We start from the raw sequence: 18157 nt of genomic DNA on the forward strand, positions 1-18157 counted from the left end.
TCTAAAAACTACCATCAGGTACCACAATGGGGCATCACTTTTGTCCTCGAGTATGCTTATCTCTTTCAGAAATGGTGGAAAGAATTCATGTTTTTTTTTTTTTTGATGAAATGAAGAATTGGCCAAATAAGTGGAAACATTTAGTAAAGTACAGCAATATGTGAAGAGGGCAAAACTGTTCATGAGAGCTTCCATCTGAAACTACTACACATCTATGATTCCATTAACTGCTTTAGAAAAGGTGTGGTGTATGTGGTGACATGAGCACGCCTAAAGAACAAAGTCGAGGAATGTTCCTGGAGTTTAGAAGGATTATCCGGTAACAAGTAGACAATATTAAGTGTACAGGAGACACAAGGCCATGGCCAGTCATTGGGGAATGCAACATGTGCACAGGGCATATAACCCGCTATTGGGCTGAATGGAAAAACAAAGAAGACCTTGCACCCAAGGCTTTTCACCATCATAAATATTAATTGTTAAGCAGGTTTTTTTTTAGAAAATTGTGTACTGTAACATTCTTTATGGAGCTTTTATTTGGTCACTGTATGTATTATGTAAACACTCCATTTTAGTATTTATTTTGGCACTTTTACTGTACAGTTCATTATTTTTGCAGTGAATTGAGGTAGTAGTGTTGTATATGCGTTATTAAGCCAATGTTATTTTAGCATTATACTGTATAACAGTTATAGTTAAAGGCTGTATGACAATACAACATATGTGGAGACACTAAGAGAAGATGTCATATGGGGGCTGAGGGGAAATCTTCCATCATAGGGTGAGTCCTATGAAAGACCCTGTCCTAGAGGAGAAAAATGGGAGAACACAATCTATTGGATCTATACATTAACTAATGATAGTCTCACAAATTACCTAAAAAGAGTGAGCCACTTTAAAAGAGCTTCTATATCCAACCTATCAGACAGTTTTTGTAGGTAATAGTTGTCCCTGATGATAATTTCACCAATGGATTGTCATTTACATATACTATATCATTAGGACAACCTCCCTATGTTAGTTACATGGTTCTAGCTTTGTGTCCATAAGTATTTATTGTTCAGTGCTCAGTGCAGAGGATTTTCCTAGTGTGAATATGGCCTAACATTTTAGGCTATGTGCCCACGATGCAGAAATGCTCCGGATTTTTTCCTAAGCATTTCTGCTTCTCCCTGGCAGAAAAAAACGCATGCGGATTGTACATGTGGACTGTACATGCGGATTGTATATGTGGATTGTACATGCGGATTGTACATGTGTTTTTCCTGCCAGGGACATGCGGAAGTGAAGCGTTCTTCACATGAATTTCTGCATGCGGGTTGTACATGAGGATTGTACATGAGGATTGTACATGCGGATTGTACATGCGTTTTTCCTGCCAGGGACATGCGGATGTGAAGCGTTCTTCACATGCATTTCTGCATGCGGGTTGACAAGCGCTTTCCAAGCGATTTTAGCATCACTTGGAAAGTGCTTGACAACTTGGTCACACTATATAAATCCATGCAACCAGCATGGATTTATATAGTATGACTGAAAGAATGGTAAAAAATAAAAAAAAATAAATCTATACTTACCTTCCGATGGCCCCCGGAGTCTTTATTTGCTCCGTCCTGGCTGCCGGCAGATCGCCGTACACTGAAGGACCTGCCGTCACATGACTATGACGTCAGCGCAGGTCCTTCAGTCCACCGTGACCTGCCGGCAAGGGAGGACGACCGCAGCGGGTGCCGTCAGAAGGTAAATATAATATTTATTTTTTATTTTATTCTTTTTTTTACAGGTTCTATGGTACCCGGGTCCGGAGGAGAATCTCCTGTCCTCCAAACCCAGGTACCATCCGCACATTGAAACGTTTGGATTCCGCATGTACAGATGCAGTGATGCGGAATCCATGCGTTCCAATGCAAGTCAATGGAGGCGAAAACGCAGCGATTCCGCAAAATAATTGGTAGTGCTGCGGGGTTTTTTTCCGCAATGATAACCCGCAGCGGAAATTTCCGCAGCATGTGCACAGCACATGCGGATTATCATTGGGGAACATGGCAGACCTTCTACCATGCGTTTTTTAAGCGTTTCTGCAGCGTTTTTGCCGCTGCGGAAACGCTTAAAAAACGCTTCGTGGGCACACAGCCTAAGAGAGATTTCACAACATAACCAGACTGTTTTATATTTTAATCCCAATACAATCACAAAGCTGAGCATTCTCTGACACATTAATGACTCAACTATGAACAGTCCCTTGCTCATTTTTTACCTATGTTCTCTGCGCTGGCTAAAACAATACAACAGATATCTTATTTTATTCATTGTTATTATAATACAAACATGGAAAAACAGTAATGTACATGATAGCAACTTCCAAACACAAAGCTATTTAAAGAGGGAGATGGAGGAGAATGAAGGAACAGATCAGATTTTACTAAATCTTTTTATTTTTAATCTCCAAATCAGCAGTGCATCCTCTAGTCTAAGTCCAGACTCTGGCTTTTGGCTTTTACATCCTTATTCTTGCAGTTGCAGAACCTAAACTCCATCTATAGTGTTTTTACGCCCGGGGCGTTTTCTACTCCAGGATGTAATAGCAGACTTGCAGCTGGGCTGTGAGCGATCAGACTGTTCACATCATTCATCTAGCTTCCTGCTGAGGCGGCAGAAAGCTTTGTGAATAGTGTGCTCCCACCATTACATGTCCCCACTCCAGACTTCTAGACCTGAGTAAGATATGATCAGGTCTGTAATAAGCTAAAGGTTTTGGATGGAGTCGTTTTTTAGCCTGAATCACCACTTTGCTTACTGAGATGGAGGATAGTGCATGCAGATCAGCTCTCATCAAAGAAAATAGCTGTGGTGTACAGCCCAGTACACTGTACATCCGGCCACTGAGAGAGCTGATCAGTGGGGGTGCCGGACCTTCACCAATATCTGATATTGATGAAATCCTATGTATCGGTCATACCCCCCATACACCTTAGATGGCTGTAAGCAGAACAATACATTGGCTCATCATTCGGCTGGCAGCTATCTCATCTGTCTCTGCCATATACATAAGCGCCCGCTCTACCAAGCGTTCCTGTGATCTCTATAGGAAAACCGCTGCCAGACATCTCTAGTGGGGGCTTATATCAGCTAGAACAAAAGGATGGGCATTCCAAAATCACCTGCCTGTGGCTCCAATACACATTAGACTGTTGGTCGAACCCGTCGGTTAAACATTAGTTTAATGCGTAAATGTAAAAGTAGATGCAAGACATCCAACTAAATGCTCATTAATTGGCATCATCATAATTCTTTCTTTACGCTTTTCATATGCAATATGATGAATTGGAACCAAAAGATTGAGAGAGTGAAGCAAAGGCGAACATGTTCTTTCCTTGTACCTGGGAGCATAGCAAACACTCGACATGGAGGGCAATTAGCAACAATGATAAGAAATGGTTACAGTCAGATGCTATAAGAAAAATAAAATTTTATGAGAGCTCATTGTCAAAGACATAGCGTGGGCTTTCAGAATAAAATCTAACTCAGAAGAGAGTGAAGATGTCTTCAATAGCAGCCAATCGCTTGCCAGCTTTCACTTTCATTAGTAAAAATTCTTGATGTGAATGTTTGCCCGGGCTCCAGGCTAAAAATATAATTTGGGCACTTCTTAAAATGTTGGAGCCAAATGATATTTTCTTAGTAACTAAATAAAAAATGTCTAATATTACATGCAAATTGCCTCTTCAGAGAAAAAGAGGACTTGAACTCTACAGCACCATCTACAGGAAGCAGCAATCCTACAAGTCACAGTCAACGAGTCGTGTTATTATTACATGCTAACTTAAGAAAATATTTGCACTAGATTGTAGACAAATGAATGAGACAGTATTAAGTAAGCTCCCATCATAGCGGCAGTTTTCGACAAGGTGCTTTCGGCTACGACATTATGAGGCCACAATATGCGTCTGTTATACTTCTCGGAATGAGACTTACCTTTAGCACAAATGTGTTAACATTGTCTGGCATCTCCAGGCGGGTGCATTTTCGGATGTCATGGATTGCAGAACAAGGAACCCGTAACTTTGGTTTGGAGCACTGCAGGGGAGATATAGATTTACTGTTTTTATAAAAAAAAAATCATAATAAATGCAAAACTATTATTTTAAAACATTAATATAGTTTGGTGTAAGAACGGTTGATATTTCTAGACAAATCTAGAAAAACTAATAATTAAGGTTAGAGTACCCATTACGATCTGCTCGAGATTTCCATCAAGCTTTCCAATAAAATTGGCAACAAATTGTCAACAAAAATACCAGACGCTGGAAGAAAACCTAATGGATCTTGTTAGGCCACGTGCACACGTTCAGTATTTGGTCAGTATTCTACATCAGAATTTGTAAGTCAAAACCAGGAGTGGAACAGTCAGAGGAAAAGTATAATAGAAACACGTCACCACTTCTGTATTTATCACCCACTCCTGGTTTTGGCTTACAGATACTGAGGTAAAAAACTCACCAAATACTCACCGTGTGAACGTGGCCTTGAAGTCAATGCTTTCATCACTGTCATTTTGGATCTGATAACGGATCAGGCACAGTAGTTTTTTCCTTTATCAATCACTTTACCAAATGGCTTCTAAACCTTCTCTCTGCTAACAATCCCATCATCATCATGGATGATTTCAATACCCCAATTGACATCCATCCATCAGCAGCCTCCAAACTCTTGTCACTTGCTTCATCCTTTGGTCTCCCACAAAGGTCCTGTACAATCACCCATATAGACGTACATACATTAGATCTCATCTTCACTCGCCTGTGTTCCCTATCTATCTTCATAACCTCCCTTCTTCCCCTACCTGACCACACTCTACTCACATTCTCTCATACTCTTCAACTGCCTCCCAAGTCCATCAATTAGCACCCCCCCCCCCGCAGGGACCTCTCACACCTAGACATTAACATGCTCTCTTGACTCTCTTCTACCGCTGTCCACCATATCTTCATTCCATGAAACATCCACAATTTTCTACAATGCCACATGTGACTAAGTTACCACTCTAGTGCATAGCAGAATGTGACAAATCAATAGACAACCGTGGCACACCAACCTCCCAAAACAAACTGTTATTCAACACTTTTAATTCCCTCCTCTGTCCACCATTGCCCCTTTCCGCCTCCCTCATTTTAGCTGAAGACTTTGCCTCACATTTCAAAAACAAGACCAAAAGCCTCAGAGAAAGCTTAAATATTCAACCAACACAACTCTCTACATAACAGACCGATGCCGATCACCCACAACCTTCTTTCACCGAACAAAAGCTTGCTTGTTTTCTCTCCAAGTCACATCTCTCCACTTCTGTGCTTGACGCTATCTTATTCCACCTCATTTCCCAATCTTGCCACCATGCTTATCCCAACCCTAACCAATCTCTTCAACTTATCATTAAACTCTGGTGTGTTCTTTTCCTCTTACAAGCATGCAACCATCACATTCATTCTGAAGAAGCCATCTTATGGCCCAACCACTACATCAATCTATCACTACATATCACTACTCCATTTTGGTCTCAAGACTCCTAGAAAAGCATGTCCATAAAGAACTTTCCTCCCACCTCTTATCCAACACATTCTTCAAAACCCTACAATCTGACTTCCATCCCCATCACTCCACTGAAACTGCCCTAACCAAAGTTACAAACAACCTACTGACCTACTCATACCACAGATCCTTTCTTCCCTTGGTATCTAAGTTTATGCCCTCTCCTTGATATCCTCATACCTCACTAACCGCACATTTTGTGTCTCCCATTCCCACAACACCTCGTCATCCCACCCTCTCTCTGTTAGTGTCCCTCAAGGAACTGTCCTGGGACCCATACTCATCTCCATTTATACCTTTGGTCTGAGATAACTTATAAAGCCCCATGGCTTCCAGTACTAACTATATGCTGATGACATTCAAATCTACCTCTCTAGCCCAAATATCACCTCTCTGCTGTCCAGAATGTCTATCTGCCATTCCCTCCTTCTTCTCATCAAGCTTTCTAAAACTCAACAAAACTGAACTCATCATCTTTTCTCCATCTCACTCAACCTCCTCACCAAACCAATCTATTACAGTAAATGACATCACACATTCTCTTGCCTCACAAATCCGCTGCCTGCATGTAAGGCTTGACTTTCAAAGCACACATCCAAGCCCTTACCACCTCCTGCCGCCTCCAACTCAAAAATAGTTCAAGAATCAGTCCTTTCCTCAACCCCGAATCAACTAAAATGATAACAAATGCCCTCATCATCTCCTGTCTGGCCTCCCATTTTACACTCTCGCACCCCTCTAGACTGTCCTTAACGCCACTGCTCGATTAATCCAATTCTCCCATCGCTAGTCCTCTGCCTCTGCAGATCTCTTCACTGGCTTCCAATTCCCCAACGAATCCAGTTCAAACTAAAAATGAACAAACCTCCCCACACATAATGTCTGGTCAACACAAGATCTCCTTCTCTCCTCTGCCCTTGTATGTTCTTTACTCAACCACCTCAAAGTTTTTTTCCTGAGCATCCCCCATCCTCTGGAATTAAGTTCCTCTGCATGTCCGATTAACTCGCACAACAGAAACCAGTTACAACCTGAAAATGTATCTGTTCAGAAAATCTTACAGCCTGCAGTAATCCTGCTGCCACCTCACTTCTACGGGAGCTGTTCAAATCCCCCAACCTGCTTTTCTTTCCCCAACAACCTGTAGATAGTAAGCACACGATGACAGGGTCCTCTTCCCTTTGTACCAGTCTGTCAGTTAGTTTACTGTATTTCATATATGTCTTATTATGTGAATCCTCTTCGCATGGACAGTACCATGTGTTGTAGATCGGCTCACTCGCCTGCACATAGAGGTAGACACAGGAACACTGTATCTTTAAATCTTCTGCTAGTTTATTAAGAGTACTGCATAAACCACGGTAATGTTAGCAAAACGAACTCGGCTTTCCTGGCCTAACTGGAAAAGCAAAACATAACGTATAACACAGCCCTTGTTGCTACGGGAAACTACCCGCTTCAGGAACAAACAACCCAACTTTTAGCTTTTCTTCACATGACAATACAGTTCCAGAGCATGTGCCCCCAGGCCCACCCACACACACTGCTCTAGAAAGCTGGGTATTTATCCTCTGGGCTTCTCCCTCTCTACAGGTGTTCAATCATCCTAACACTAACCATGGCTGATTAACCCCTCTCAGCAATTTGTGTGCTGGACCATTTTTCCTAGGTTTATATTACTGAAGCTAACAATCTCAGTGCTACACATCTCCCCTCCAGTACTTTGCTAGTCACTTTGTCACACATGGAATTAAATGGCGCTAGTAGATTCTTGTGCATGAGGGCCACATGCCTAGAAAATCCACTGTAAAACGTGACAGTTGCTGAAAAATTGTTATTCTTCTCCATTTATGCTGGTGAGCTTCAAAATGGAAACTGCAGCATAAACATAGCAAAATCCACAAAATTTGGTGTGCATTTTGCTATTTTGAAATTTCTGCTGCAGAATACCTAATATGTCCTGCGTGGAAGTACCATCAAAGTTTTTATAAAAGTTGTGTAACTAAACATAATATGAACAAATACTTCATTATAGCCAGGCAAAACAACTGAGTGGTTGAAAGGTTATTCCCATATGGTACACTAATGGCACAGCTACAGTATACTATATGCCATGAATGTATGATAGATGAGGGTTCAATTGCCAGGACCTGCATGTCTCTTGACAGCGGGTCACATGATGTCCACTTTATTCATAATTATTCATATATACCTCTCTCGGTCTTTGGACTAACACTAGTTATTTAGTACGGAGATTGTGAAACAAAATTTTAAAGTAGGGAGGAGATCCAATGGCCCAGATCGAGAGATTAATAGGGTATGATGGGTATGATTAATAGGGTATATGGGGCCCATTATTCTGTATGGAGGACTATGTGGGGCCCATCATTCTGTATGGAGGACTATGTGGTGCCCATAATACTGTATGGAGGACTATGTGGGACCCATTATTCTGTAAGGAGGACTATGTGGGGCCCATTATTCTGTATGGAGGACTATGTGGTGTACATAATACTGTATGGAGGATTATGTGGGGTCCATTATTCTGTATGGAGACTATGTGGGGTCCATTATTCTGTATGGAGGACTATGTGGTGCCCATAATCCTGTATGGAGGACTATGTGGGGTCCATTATTCTGTATGGAGGACTATGTGGTGCCCATTATTCTGTATGGAGGACTACGTGGGGCCATTATTCTGTATGGAGGACTATGTGAGGCCATTATTCTATATGAAGGACTATGTGGGGCCATTATAGTGTATACTGGTTGGTCCGCAACTTTGTCGAAGTTTTTCATTTTGGCCCTCTGTGTGTTTGAGTTTGACATCCCTGCACTAGCATATAACACGGCCAAGTGCTATCCGATGTTTTATCGCATAGCACTTGACCTAATGTTATTCTATGGGGTAGTGCAGATCTGCGATTATTTTGTAATGCCGATTTAGCATGAGAAAATAATCTCAGCATGCTACGAGTGCATCTGATGATCGGATCACGTGCACCCATACAAGTGTATGGGTGCGTGTGAAACATCGGACTGCAGTCTGATGTCATCCAAGTGCAGACCGATTACTGTGTTTACATGTGATGTTTTTACAGAAAGTTTTGATCCAGTTTCTGTAGCTTTTTGTTTTCGATATGGAGGACCTGTCACCTCCCCCGAATGATATATTTTAGTAAATGATGGCATTAACCATTCTGTAAGAATTGTAACTGCATAGTACCATTCTTCTTACACACTCATACACTGTCCCATTAGAGCTAACACAACCTTTTTAGATTAGCAGAATAGTTACACCCAGTTGTCAATTTATTCATACATTTTTAGGAGGAATAACAGTGAAATGGCACATTGTGCAGGGTCATAAGAGAAGATGCTCCAGAATGATAATTTAATGGGGAATACAAACACTTATTAAGATAGACATGTTAGGAGAGGTGTCAGGTCCTCCTTCAGTTATATTGGCAAAAGAGCAACATCAGTCAATAAAACCAGATCGTTTCAATAAAGTAATGCAGGAACACATAGGTCACAAAAAAACTGGATATAGCAACAACAAATACTACAGGACCAGAACTGATGCGAGAGAATCGTTCCGATTATGCTGTTACTTGGACCAAACTCTGCCAGAGATTGAGCAGAGTGTCATCTAAGTGTGATCAGTTTCTCTCACATGAGAGAATCAGAGCACAGGTGTGGAGAAGACAGAGGACTTAATTTTTCCATCCTCTCCTTTCTCTGTGTCTGCAATAATCGGTCTGCACTTGGATGACATCAGACTGCAGTCCGATGTTTCACACGCACCCATACACTTATATGGGTGCACGTGATCCGATCATCAGATGCACTCGTAGCATGCTGCGATTATGTTCTCATGCTAAATCGGCATTACAAAATAATCGCAGATCTGCACTGCCCCATGGAATAACATTAGACCAAGTGCTATGCGATAAAACATCGGATAGCACTTGGCCGTGTTATATGCTAGTGCAGGGATGTCAAACTCAAACACACAGAGGGCCAAAATAAAAAACTTCGACAAAGTCGCGGGCCAACCAGTATAAATAACTGGCCCCACATAGTTCTCCATACAGAATAATGGGCACCACATAGTCCTCCATACAGGATTATGGGCACCACATAGTCCTCCATGCAGAATAATGGACCCCACATAGTCCTCCATACAGAATAATGGACCCCACATAATATTCCATACAGTATTATGTGCACCACATAGTCCTCCATGCAGAATAATGGGCCCCACATAGTCCTCCATACAGTATTATGGGCACCACATAGTCCTCCATACAGAATGATGGGCCCCACATAGTCCTCCATACAGAATAATGGGCCCCATATAGTCCTCCATACAGACTACTGGGACCCACATAGTCCTCCATACAGTATTATGGGCACCACATAGTCCTCCATACAGTATTATGGACACCATATATTCCTCCACACAGAATAATGGGCCCCAAATAGTACTCCATACAGAATAAAGGGTCCCACATAGCGCTCCATACAGAATAATGGGCCCCACATAGTGCTCCATACAGACTAATGGGCCCCACATAGTCCTCCATACAGTATTATGGGCACCACATAGTCCTCCATACAGAATAATAAGCCCCACATAGTCCTCCATACAGAATAATGGGCCCTAAATAGTCCTCCATGGGCCCCACATAGTGCTCTATACAGAATAATGGGCCCCACATAGTGCTCCATACAGAATAATGGGCCCCACATAGTCCTTCATACAGAATAATGGGCCCTAAATAGTCCTCCATACAGAATAATGGGCCCCACATAGTCCTCCATACAGAATAAAGGGCCCCACATAGTACTCCATACAGAATAAAGGGCCCCACATAGTGCTCCATACAGAATAATGGGCCCCACATAGTCCTCAATACAGAATAATGGGCCCCATATAGTCCTCCATACAGAATAATGGGCCCCACATAGTCCTCCATACAGTATTATGGGTACCACATAGTCCTCCATACAGTATTATGGGTACCACATAGTCCTCCATACAGTATTATGGGTATCACATAGTCCTCCATACAGTATTATGGGCACCACATAGTCCTCCATACAGAATAATGGGCCCCACATAGTCCTCCATACAGTATTATGGGTACCACATAGTCCTCCATACAGTATTATGGGCCCCACATAGTCCTCCATACAGTATTATGGACACCACATAGTGTTCCATACAGAATAATGGCCCCACATAGTCCTCCATACAGAATTATAGGCACCACATAGTCCTCCATACAGAATGGGCACCACATAGTCCTCCACACAGTATTATGGGCACCACATAGCCCTCCATACAGTATAATGGGCCCCACATAGTGCTCCATACAGAATAATGGGCCCCGCATAGTCCTCCATACAGTATTATGGGCCCCACATAGTCCTCCATACAGAATAATGGCCCCACATAGGGGTGGTGGTTCTGATGTCGCAGACCAAATAAAACCACCAAGGGCCAGATTTGGCCCACGGGCCCGTGTTTGACATGTATGCACTAGTGTGAACGAGCCCTGAATGTGTATGCTGTTATATCATGGTTAAATATACCATACAGAATAATGGGCCCCACATAGTGCTCTATACAGAATAATGGGCCCCACATAGTGCTCCATACAGAATAATGGGCCCCACATAGTCCTTCATACAGAATAATGGGCCCTAAATAGTCCTCCATACAGAATAATGGGCCCCACATAGTCCTCCATACAAAATAAGGAGAAATAATCTATTCTATAGGAGTTCATTGATGCTAACAAGGTGCGCAATGCAAGGCACCACTCCAGGCTGAGTAAGCTTTCTGTGACGTAATACATCACTATGCCATTGTCACGCTCCAAAAGACAGGCATGGCAATAGCATGTTCAATTTACATCATCTTATTTCAGCAAGCACCTCAGTGGAAATAAATATAACAAGTGGTGCGCAGAAGCAGTTCAGAAAATATATACAAATTATACATATAAAGCAGTCATTGTCTGCTTATATCTATTCATACAAACATTCATAGACCAGTTTTATGGACTTTGGTTAAATTCATAAAGTCAAGATTTTATCATATTATATAGGCCATAATATACATCCTTACATAGATTGTACAGAATACCATAGTGTTTTTTATTTAACATGCAACAACTGCAACTCATACTGTAATAGCTAAACTAAAAAGGCTAAAAGGATGGTCTCCTACTTCAGACAGAGCATTGCAAGAAGATTTCTGCTACCGCAAGCAGCCCACCCAGCCAGCGATCAGAGGTCTATAAGAAATAGGACATGATGAGAAAATAGAATAGGAGAGAAACAAAGACATTAGAAGAGAGAAATGGGCGAGGAGAACAATGAATATGAGCAGAAGAATAAGTAAATGAAGCTTTATTGCTTATGTGAAGTATTATGCTTATGCTTATAGTATAGTAGTATGCTTATGTGAAGTATGAAGTAACGATGGCAATGTGCGCAGGTGTGATGCATTGGTCGGCTTAACCACATACATTACAAAGTATACAGTAAGTTGTCCGCCATCGTACAGTGGGTACGGAAAGTATTCAGACCCCTTTAAATTTTTCACTCTTTGTTTCATTGCAGCCATTTGGTAAATTCTAAAAAGTTCATTTTTTTCTCATTAAAGTACACTCTGCACCCCATCTGAGTGAAAAAAACAGAAATGTAGAAATTTTTGCAAATTTATTAAAAAAGAAAAATTGAAATATCACATAGTCATAAGTATTCAGACCCTTTGCTCAGTATTGAGTAGAAGCACCATTTTGAGCTAGTACAGCCATGAGTCTTCTTGGGAATGATGCAACAAGTTTTTCACACCTGGATTTGGGGATCCTCTGCCATTCTTCCTTGCAGATCCTCTCCAGTTCCGTCAGGTTGGATGGTGAACGTTGGTGGACAACCATTTTCAGGTCTCTCCAGAGATGCTCAATTGGGTTTAGGTCAGGGCTCTGGCTGGGCCAGTCAAGAATGGTGACAGAGTTGTTCTGAAGCCACTCCTTTGTTATTTTAGCAGTGAGCTTAGGGTCATTGTCTTGTTGGAAGGTTAACCGTCGGCCAAGTCTGAGGTGCAGAGCACTCTGGAAGAGGTTTTCATCCAGGATATCTCTGTACTTGGCCGCATTCATGTTTCCTTCAATTGCAACCAGTCATCCTGTCCCTGCAGCTGAAAAACACCCCCATAGCATGATGCTGTCACCACCATGTTTCACTGTTGGGATTGTATTGGGCAGGTGATGAGCAGTGCCTGGTTTTCTTGACACATACCGCTTAGAATTTTCACCAAAAAGTTCTATCTTCGTCTCATCAGACCAGAGAATCTTATTTATCATAGTCTGGGAGTCCTTCATGTGTTTTTGAGCAAACTCTATGCGGGCTTTCATATGTCTTGCCCTGAGGAGAGGCTTCCGTCGGGCCACTCTGCCATAAAGGCCCGACTGTTGGAGGGCTGCAGTGATAGTTGACTTTGTGGAACTTTCTCCCATCTCCCTACTGCGTCTCTGGAGCTCAGCCACAGTGATCTTGGGTTTCTTCTTTACCTCTCTCACCAAGGCTCTTCTCCCACGATTGTTCAGTTTGGCTGGACGGACAGGTCTAGGAAAACTTCTGGTGGTCCCAAACTTCTTCCATTTAAAGATTATGGAAGCCACTGTGCTCTTAGGAACCTCGAGTAATGCAGAAATTCTTTTGGAACCTTGGCCAGATCTGTGCCTTGCCACAATTCTGTCTCTGAGCTCCTTGGGCAGTTCCTTTGAGCTCATGATTCTCATTTGGTCTGACATGCACTGTGAGCTGTGAGGTCTTATATAGACAGGTGTGTGCCTTTCCAAATCAAGTCCTATCAGTTTAATTAAACACAGCTGGACTCCAATGAAGGAGTAGAACCATCTCAAGAAAGATCACAAGGAAATGGACAGCATGTGACTTAAATATGAGTGTCTGAGCAAAGGGTCTGAATACTTATGACCATGTGATCTTTCAGTTTTTCTTTTTTAATAAATTTGTAAAAATGTCTACATTTCAATTTTTTTTTCAGTTAAGATGGGGTGCAGAGTGTACTTTAATGAGAAAAAAAATTAACTTTTTATTTAGAATTTACCAAATGGCTGAAATGAAACAACGAGTGAAAAATTTAAAGGGGTCTGAATACTTTCCGTACCCACTGTACGATGGCGGACAACTTACTGTATGTATCTGTATACTTTGGTTTTACGCTGCAGGGGAAGAATAGGCAGAAGCTTCTCTTACAAAGCACATTTTTGTCCTTATTAGGAAGTATGAGCTCTTTTGATTAATATGACAAGAGTTGGATGAGAGAAACTCAATACAGACTTGGATATTGTCTTTATTAAGCAGGCAGTATAGTGACTTTTTACTAAATATATTTCTGAGAACAATGTGCTTCAGGAACGGATTAAACACACATTTTCCAGGCCACTTCACCACACACACTCTATTAAAACTCAACCTCAATAGAAAAAAAAGTTAGTCTAAACAACTATAGTTCATCTGTCAAGAAAAGAGTGATAGATGGTGATAAATGTTGTCTCTTTAATCCCTACATGGGCAATAAAGGTATGGATGACCAAAATGGAAGGTTGTCTATACAAAGCATTGATAGAAAGGATAACCATGACCGTGCTTTGTACTCACAGGCATGTTTCAAATGGATGATGGACAATGAAGGAGGCATTTTCATTTTTGGGTCCATCATCTGAATAATAAAATACTGTGGTTAAGCATTATCAGTCTCTGACCTCTCCGACCCACCTATTATTATGTCTGACCTCATGATCCCTAAGCTGCTCATACAGGTGCATCTCACTAAATTAGAATATCAACAAAAAGTTAATTTATTTCAGTTCTTCAATACAAAAAGTGAAACTCATATTATGTAAGGTCATTACAAACAGTGATCTATTTCAAGTGTTTATTTCTGTTAATGTTGATGATTATGGTTTACAGCCAATGAAAACACAAATTAAATAATTAACAAAAAACACATGCAAAGGAAGGCTTCCTACGTGTTTAAAAAGGGCCCTTAGTCTGTTTCAGTAGGCTCCACAATCATGGGGAAGACTGCTGACTTGAAGATGTCCAGAAGGCAGTCATTAACACTACACTAAGTAAATGCAAAGTAAATTTTGCATTTCATTTGGAAATCAAGGTCCCAGAGTCTGGAGGAAGAGTGGAGAGGCACACAATCCAAGCTGCTTGAGGTCTAGTGTGAAGTTTCCACAATCAGTGATGGTTTGGGGAACCATGTCATCTGCTGGTGTAGGTCCACTGTGTTTTATCAAGACCAAAGTCAGCGCAGCTTTTTGGAGATGGAAATTTCATTCTCCAGCAGGACTTGGCACCTGTCCACACTGCCAAAAGTACCAATACCTGGTTTAAAAACAACAGTATCACTGTGCTTGATTGGCCAGCAAACTCGCCTGACCTTAACCATAGAGAATCTATGGGGTATTGTCAAGAGGAAGATGAGAGACACCAGACCCAACAATGCAGACAAGCTGAAGGCTGCTATGAAAGCAACCTGGTCTTCCATAACACCTCAGCAGTGCCACAGGCTGATCGCCTTCATGCCACGCCACATTGATGCAGTAATTGATGCAAAAGGAGCCCCAACCAAGTATTGAGTGCATTTACTGAACAAACATTTCAGTAGGACGGATTTTAAAAACATTTTTCAAGCTGTTGTTATAAAGTATTCTAATTTACTGAGATAATGACTTTTGTGTTTTCATTGGCTGTAAGCCATAATCATCAACATTAACAGAAATAAACACATGAAATAGATCACTCTGATTGTAATGACTCTATATGAGTTTCACTTTTTGTATTGAAGAACTGAAATAAATTAACTTTTTGATGATATTCTAATTTAGTGAGATGCACCTGTAGATCATCTGTTATCAAAAGAGCCAATAATTCCTGGGTGGTATCTGCTCACTAGTCAAAGGTAAATTCTACCAGCAATTTAGTTCCAGGGAATAATCAGTATTGGATTTTTTTACAACCTTGGGCTTCTGTGATGAGTACCTTTTTTCCCCAAATATAAGACCTTCCTCGAAAATAAACTCTAGCATGATTTTACAGGATTTTTGAAGTATGCTTGAAATATAAGCCCTACTCCAAAAACAACCACTAGTTACAGTCAGGGGTGGATTAAGAGTAACAAGGGTCCCGGGCAGTTTAGAAGGCGTGGCACTCCCCCACCCACCCACACACACACCTGATGTATCACGTGACATGTCACATGATTCCCTGTGATTCCCTAGATCATGTGATAGTTCACGTGAAATTAATTTGGCACAATATTAATATATTAATTATAATTTTTTTACATTAATTGCATGACTTAATATTGAGCACAATTAAGTATGCTGACATCCCCTATATACAGCAGGAGGCCGCACGTAGCCATCTATACACAGCAGGAGGCCGCACATAGCCATCTATACACAGCAGGAGGCTGCACGTAGCCATCTATACACAGCGGGAGGCCGCATGGTGCTCCCCAGATACAGCAGGAGGCCGCACGCAGTCACGCAAACACACAAACATATACAGACATACACATACACGCATAAACACATTTGAGACACAAAAATACATATAAACAGACATCACACAATGATATCTGCCTGCACACACACTCACTCACTCACACACACACTCAATCACACAGTCATTCACCATCCCCCGGCTCGGCTCCAGTCGTCCAGCTCCTCTTCGGTGCAGCAGTGCAGGGCGCACACAGCGTGACGTCATGCTAGCAGACACAGCCGCGCACAGGGCCGTGCCTCCTAGCTGTGACGCGGCTGGGCCAGCACACAGAGAAGTTAACAGGTGCAGTGCTGGCCCGGCCGAAGAAGAAGCGGTCCAGGCCCCCCCCCGTCGCGTCTGCCTGCCGGTATGGCAGCCCACATATTATAATGAGGGCAATCTGGCCATGGGCACCCCGGAGCCCCGGGCGGTAGCCCAGATTGCCCTCATTATAATCCGCCTATGGTTACAGTCAGCGTCAGTGTTAGGGTGGGAGGGGAGCAAAGTGGGCAATTTCACAGGGCCCCCACAATCTTAGGGGCCCCCAGTGTTTCTATCCCGAGGTTAAGACTGCTTAAGGACCTTTGATGACATCACAGTCATGTGACCATGATGTCACCAAAGTCCTTTAATTGTGGAGTCTAGAGGAACTAGGCTGGTATGTACCATATGTGCAGTGTGTGTATATTTTCATGTATATGCATGTGCATTGTGTGTGTACATACAAGTGTACGTGAAGTGTGTGCATATATGCATGTGTATGTACAGTACAGACCAAAAGATTGGACATACCTTCTCATTTAAAGATTTCTCTGTATTTTCATGACTATGAAAATTGTACATTCACACTGAAGGCATCAAAACTATGAATTAACACATGTGGAATTATATACTTAACAAAAAAGTGTGAAACAACTGAAAATATGTCTTATATTCTAGGTTCTTCAAAGTAGCCACCTTCTGCTTTGATGACTGCTTTGCACACTCTTGGCATTCTCTTAATGAGCTTCAAGAGGTAGTCACCAGAAATGGTCTTCCAACAATCTTGAAGGAGTTCCCAGAGATGCTTAGCACTTGTTGGCCCTTTTGCCTTCACTCTGCGGTCCAGCTCACCCCAAACCATCTCGATTGGGTACAGGTCTGGTTACTGTGGAGGCCATGTCATCTGGCGTAGCACCCCATCACTCTCCTTCTTGGTCAAATAGCCCTTACACAGTCTGGAGGTGTGTTTGGGGTCATTGTCCTGTTGAAAAATAAATGATGGTCCAACTAAACGCAAACCAAATGGAATAGCATTCCGCTGCAAGATGCTGTGGTAGCCATGCTGGTTCAGTATGCCTTCAATTTTGAATAAATCCACAACAGTGTCACCAGCAAAGCACCCCCACACCATCACACCTCCTTCTCCATGCTTCACGGTGAGAACCAGGCATGTAGAGTCCATCCGTTCACCTTTTCTGCGTCGCACAAAGACACAGTGGTTGGAACCAAAGATCTCAAATTTGGACTCATCAGACCAAACCACAGATTTCCACTGGTCTAATGTCCATTCCTTGTGTTCTTTAGCCCAAACAAGTCTCTTCTGCATGTTGCCTGTCCTCAGCAGTGGTTTCCTAGCAGCTATTTTACCATGAAGGCCTGCTGCACAAAGTCTCCTCTTAACAGTTGTTGAAGAGATGTGTCTGCTGCTAGAACTCTGTGTGGCATTGACCTGGTCTCTAATCTGAGCTGCTGTTAACCTGCGATTTCTGAGGATGGTCACTCGGATAAACTTATCCTCAGAAGCAGAGGTGACTCTTGGTCTTACTTTCCTGGGGCGGTCCTCATGTGAGCCAGTTTCTTTGTAGCGCTTAATGGTTTTTGCAACTGCACTTGGGGACACTTTCAAAGTTTTCCCAATTTTTCGGACTGACTGACCTTCATTTCTTTAAGTAATGATGGCCACTCGTTTTTCTTTACTTAGCTGCTT

The 18157-nt window shown here is 42.1% G+C and overlaps 1 protein-coding gene across 3 annotated transcripts in view; it reads right to left on the reverse strand.

The window, feature by feature from the left end:
* Positions 1 to 18157, reverse strand: part of SH2B3 (SH2B adaptor protein 3) — a 223843-nt gene that overhangs the window by 61631 nt on the left and 144055 nt on the right. For all 3 annotated transcript variants that reach the window (XM_073676341.1, XM_073676339.1, XM_073676340.1), the window contains one exon: positions 3976 to 4077. In XM_073676341.1, the coding sequence (XP_073532442.1) occupies positions 3976 to 4077 (102 nt within the window). The remainder of the gene's footprint in view (positions 1 to 3975; positions 4078 to 18157) is intronic.

This window comes from Phyllobates terribilis, unplaced genomic scaffold (assembly GCF_046119375.1).
Source record: "Phyllobates terribilis strain yellow unplaced genomic scaffold, ASM4611937v1 Scaffold_1__5_contigs__length_1240528914, whole genome shotgun sequence".
NCBI lineage: Eukaryota > Metazoa > Chordata > Amphibia > Anura > Dendrobatidae > Phyllobates > Phyllobates terribilis.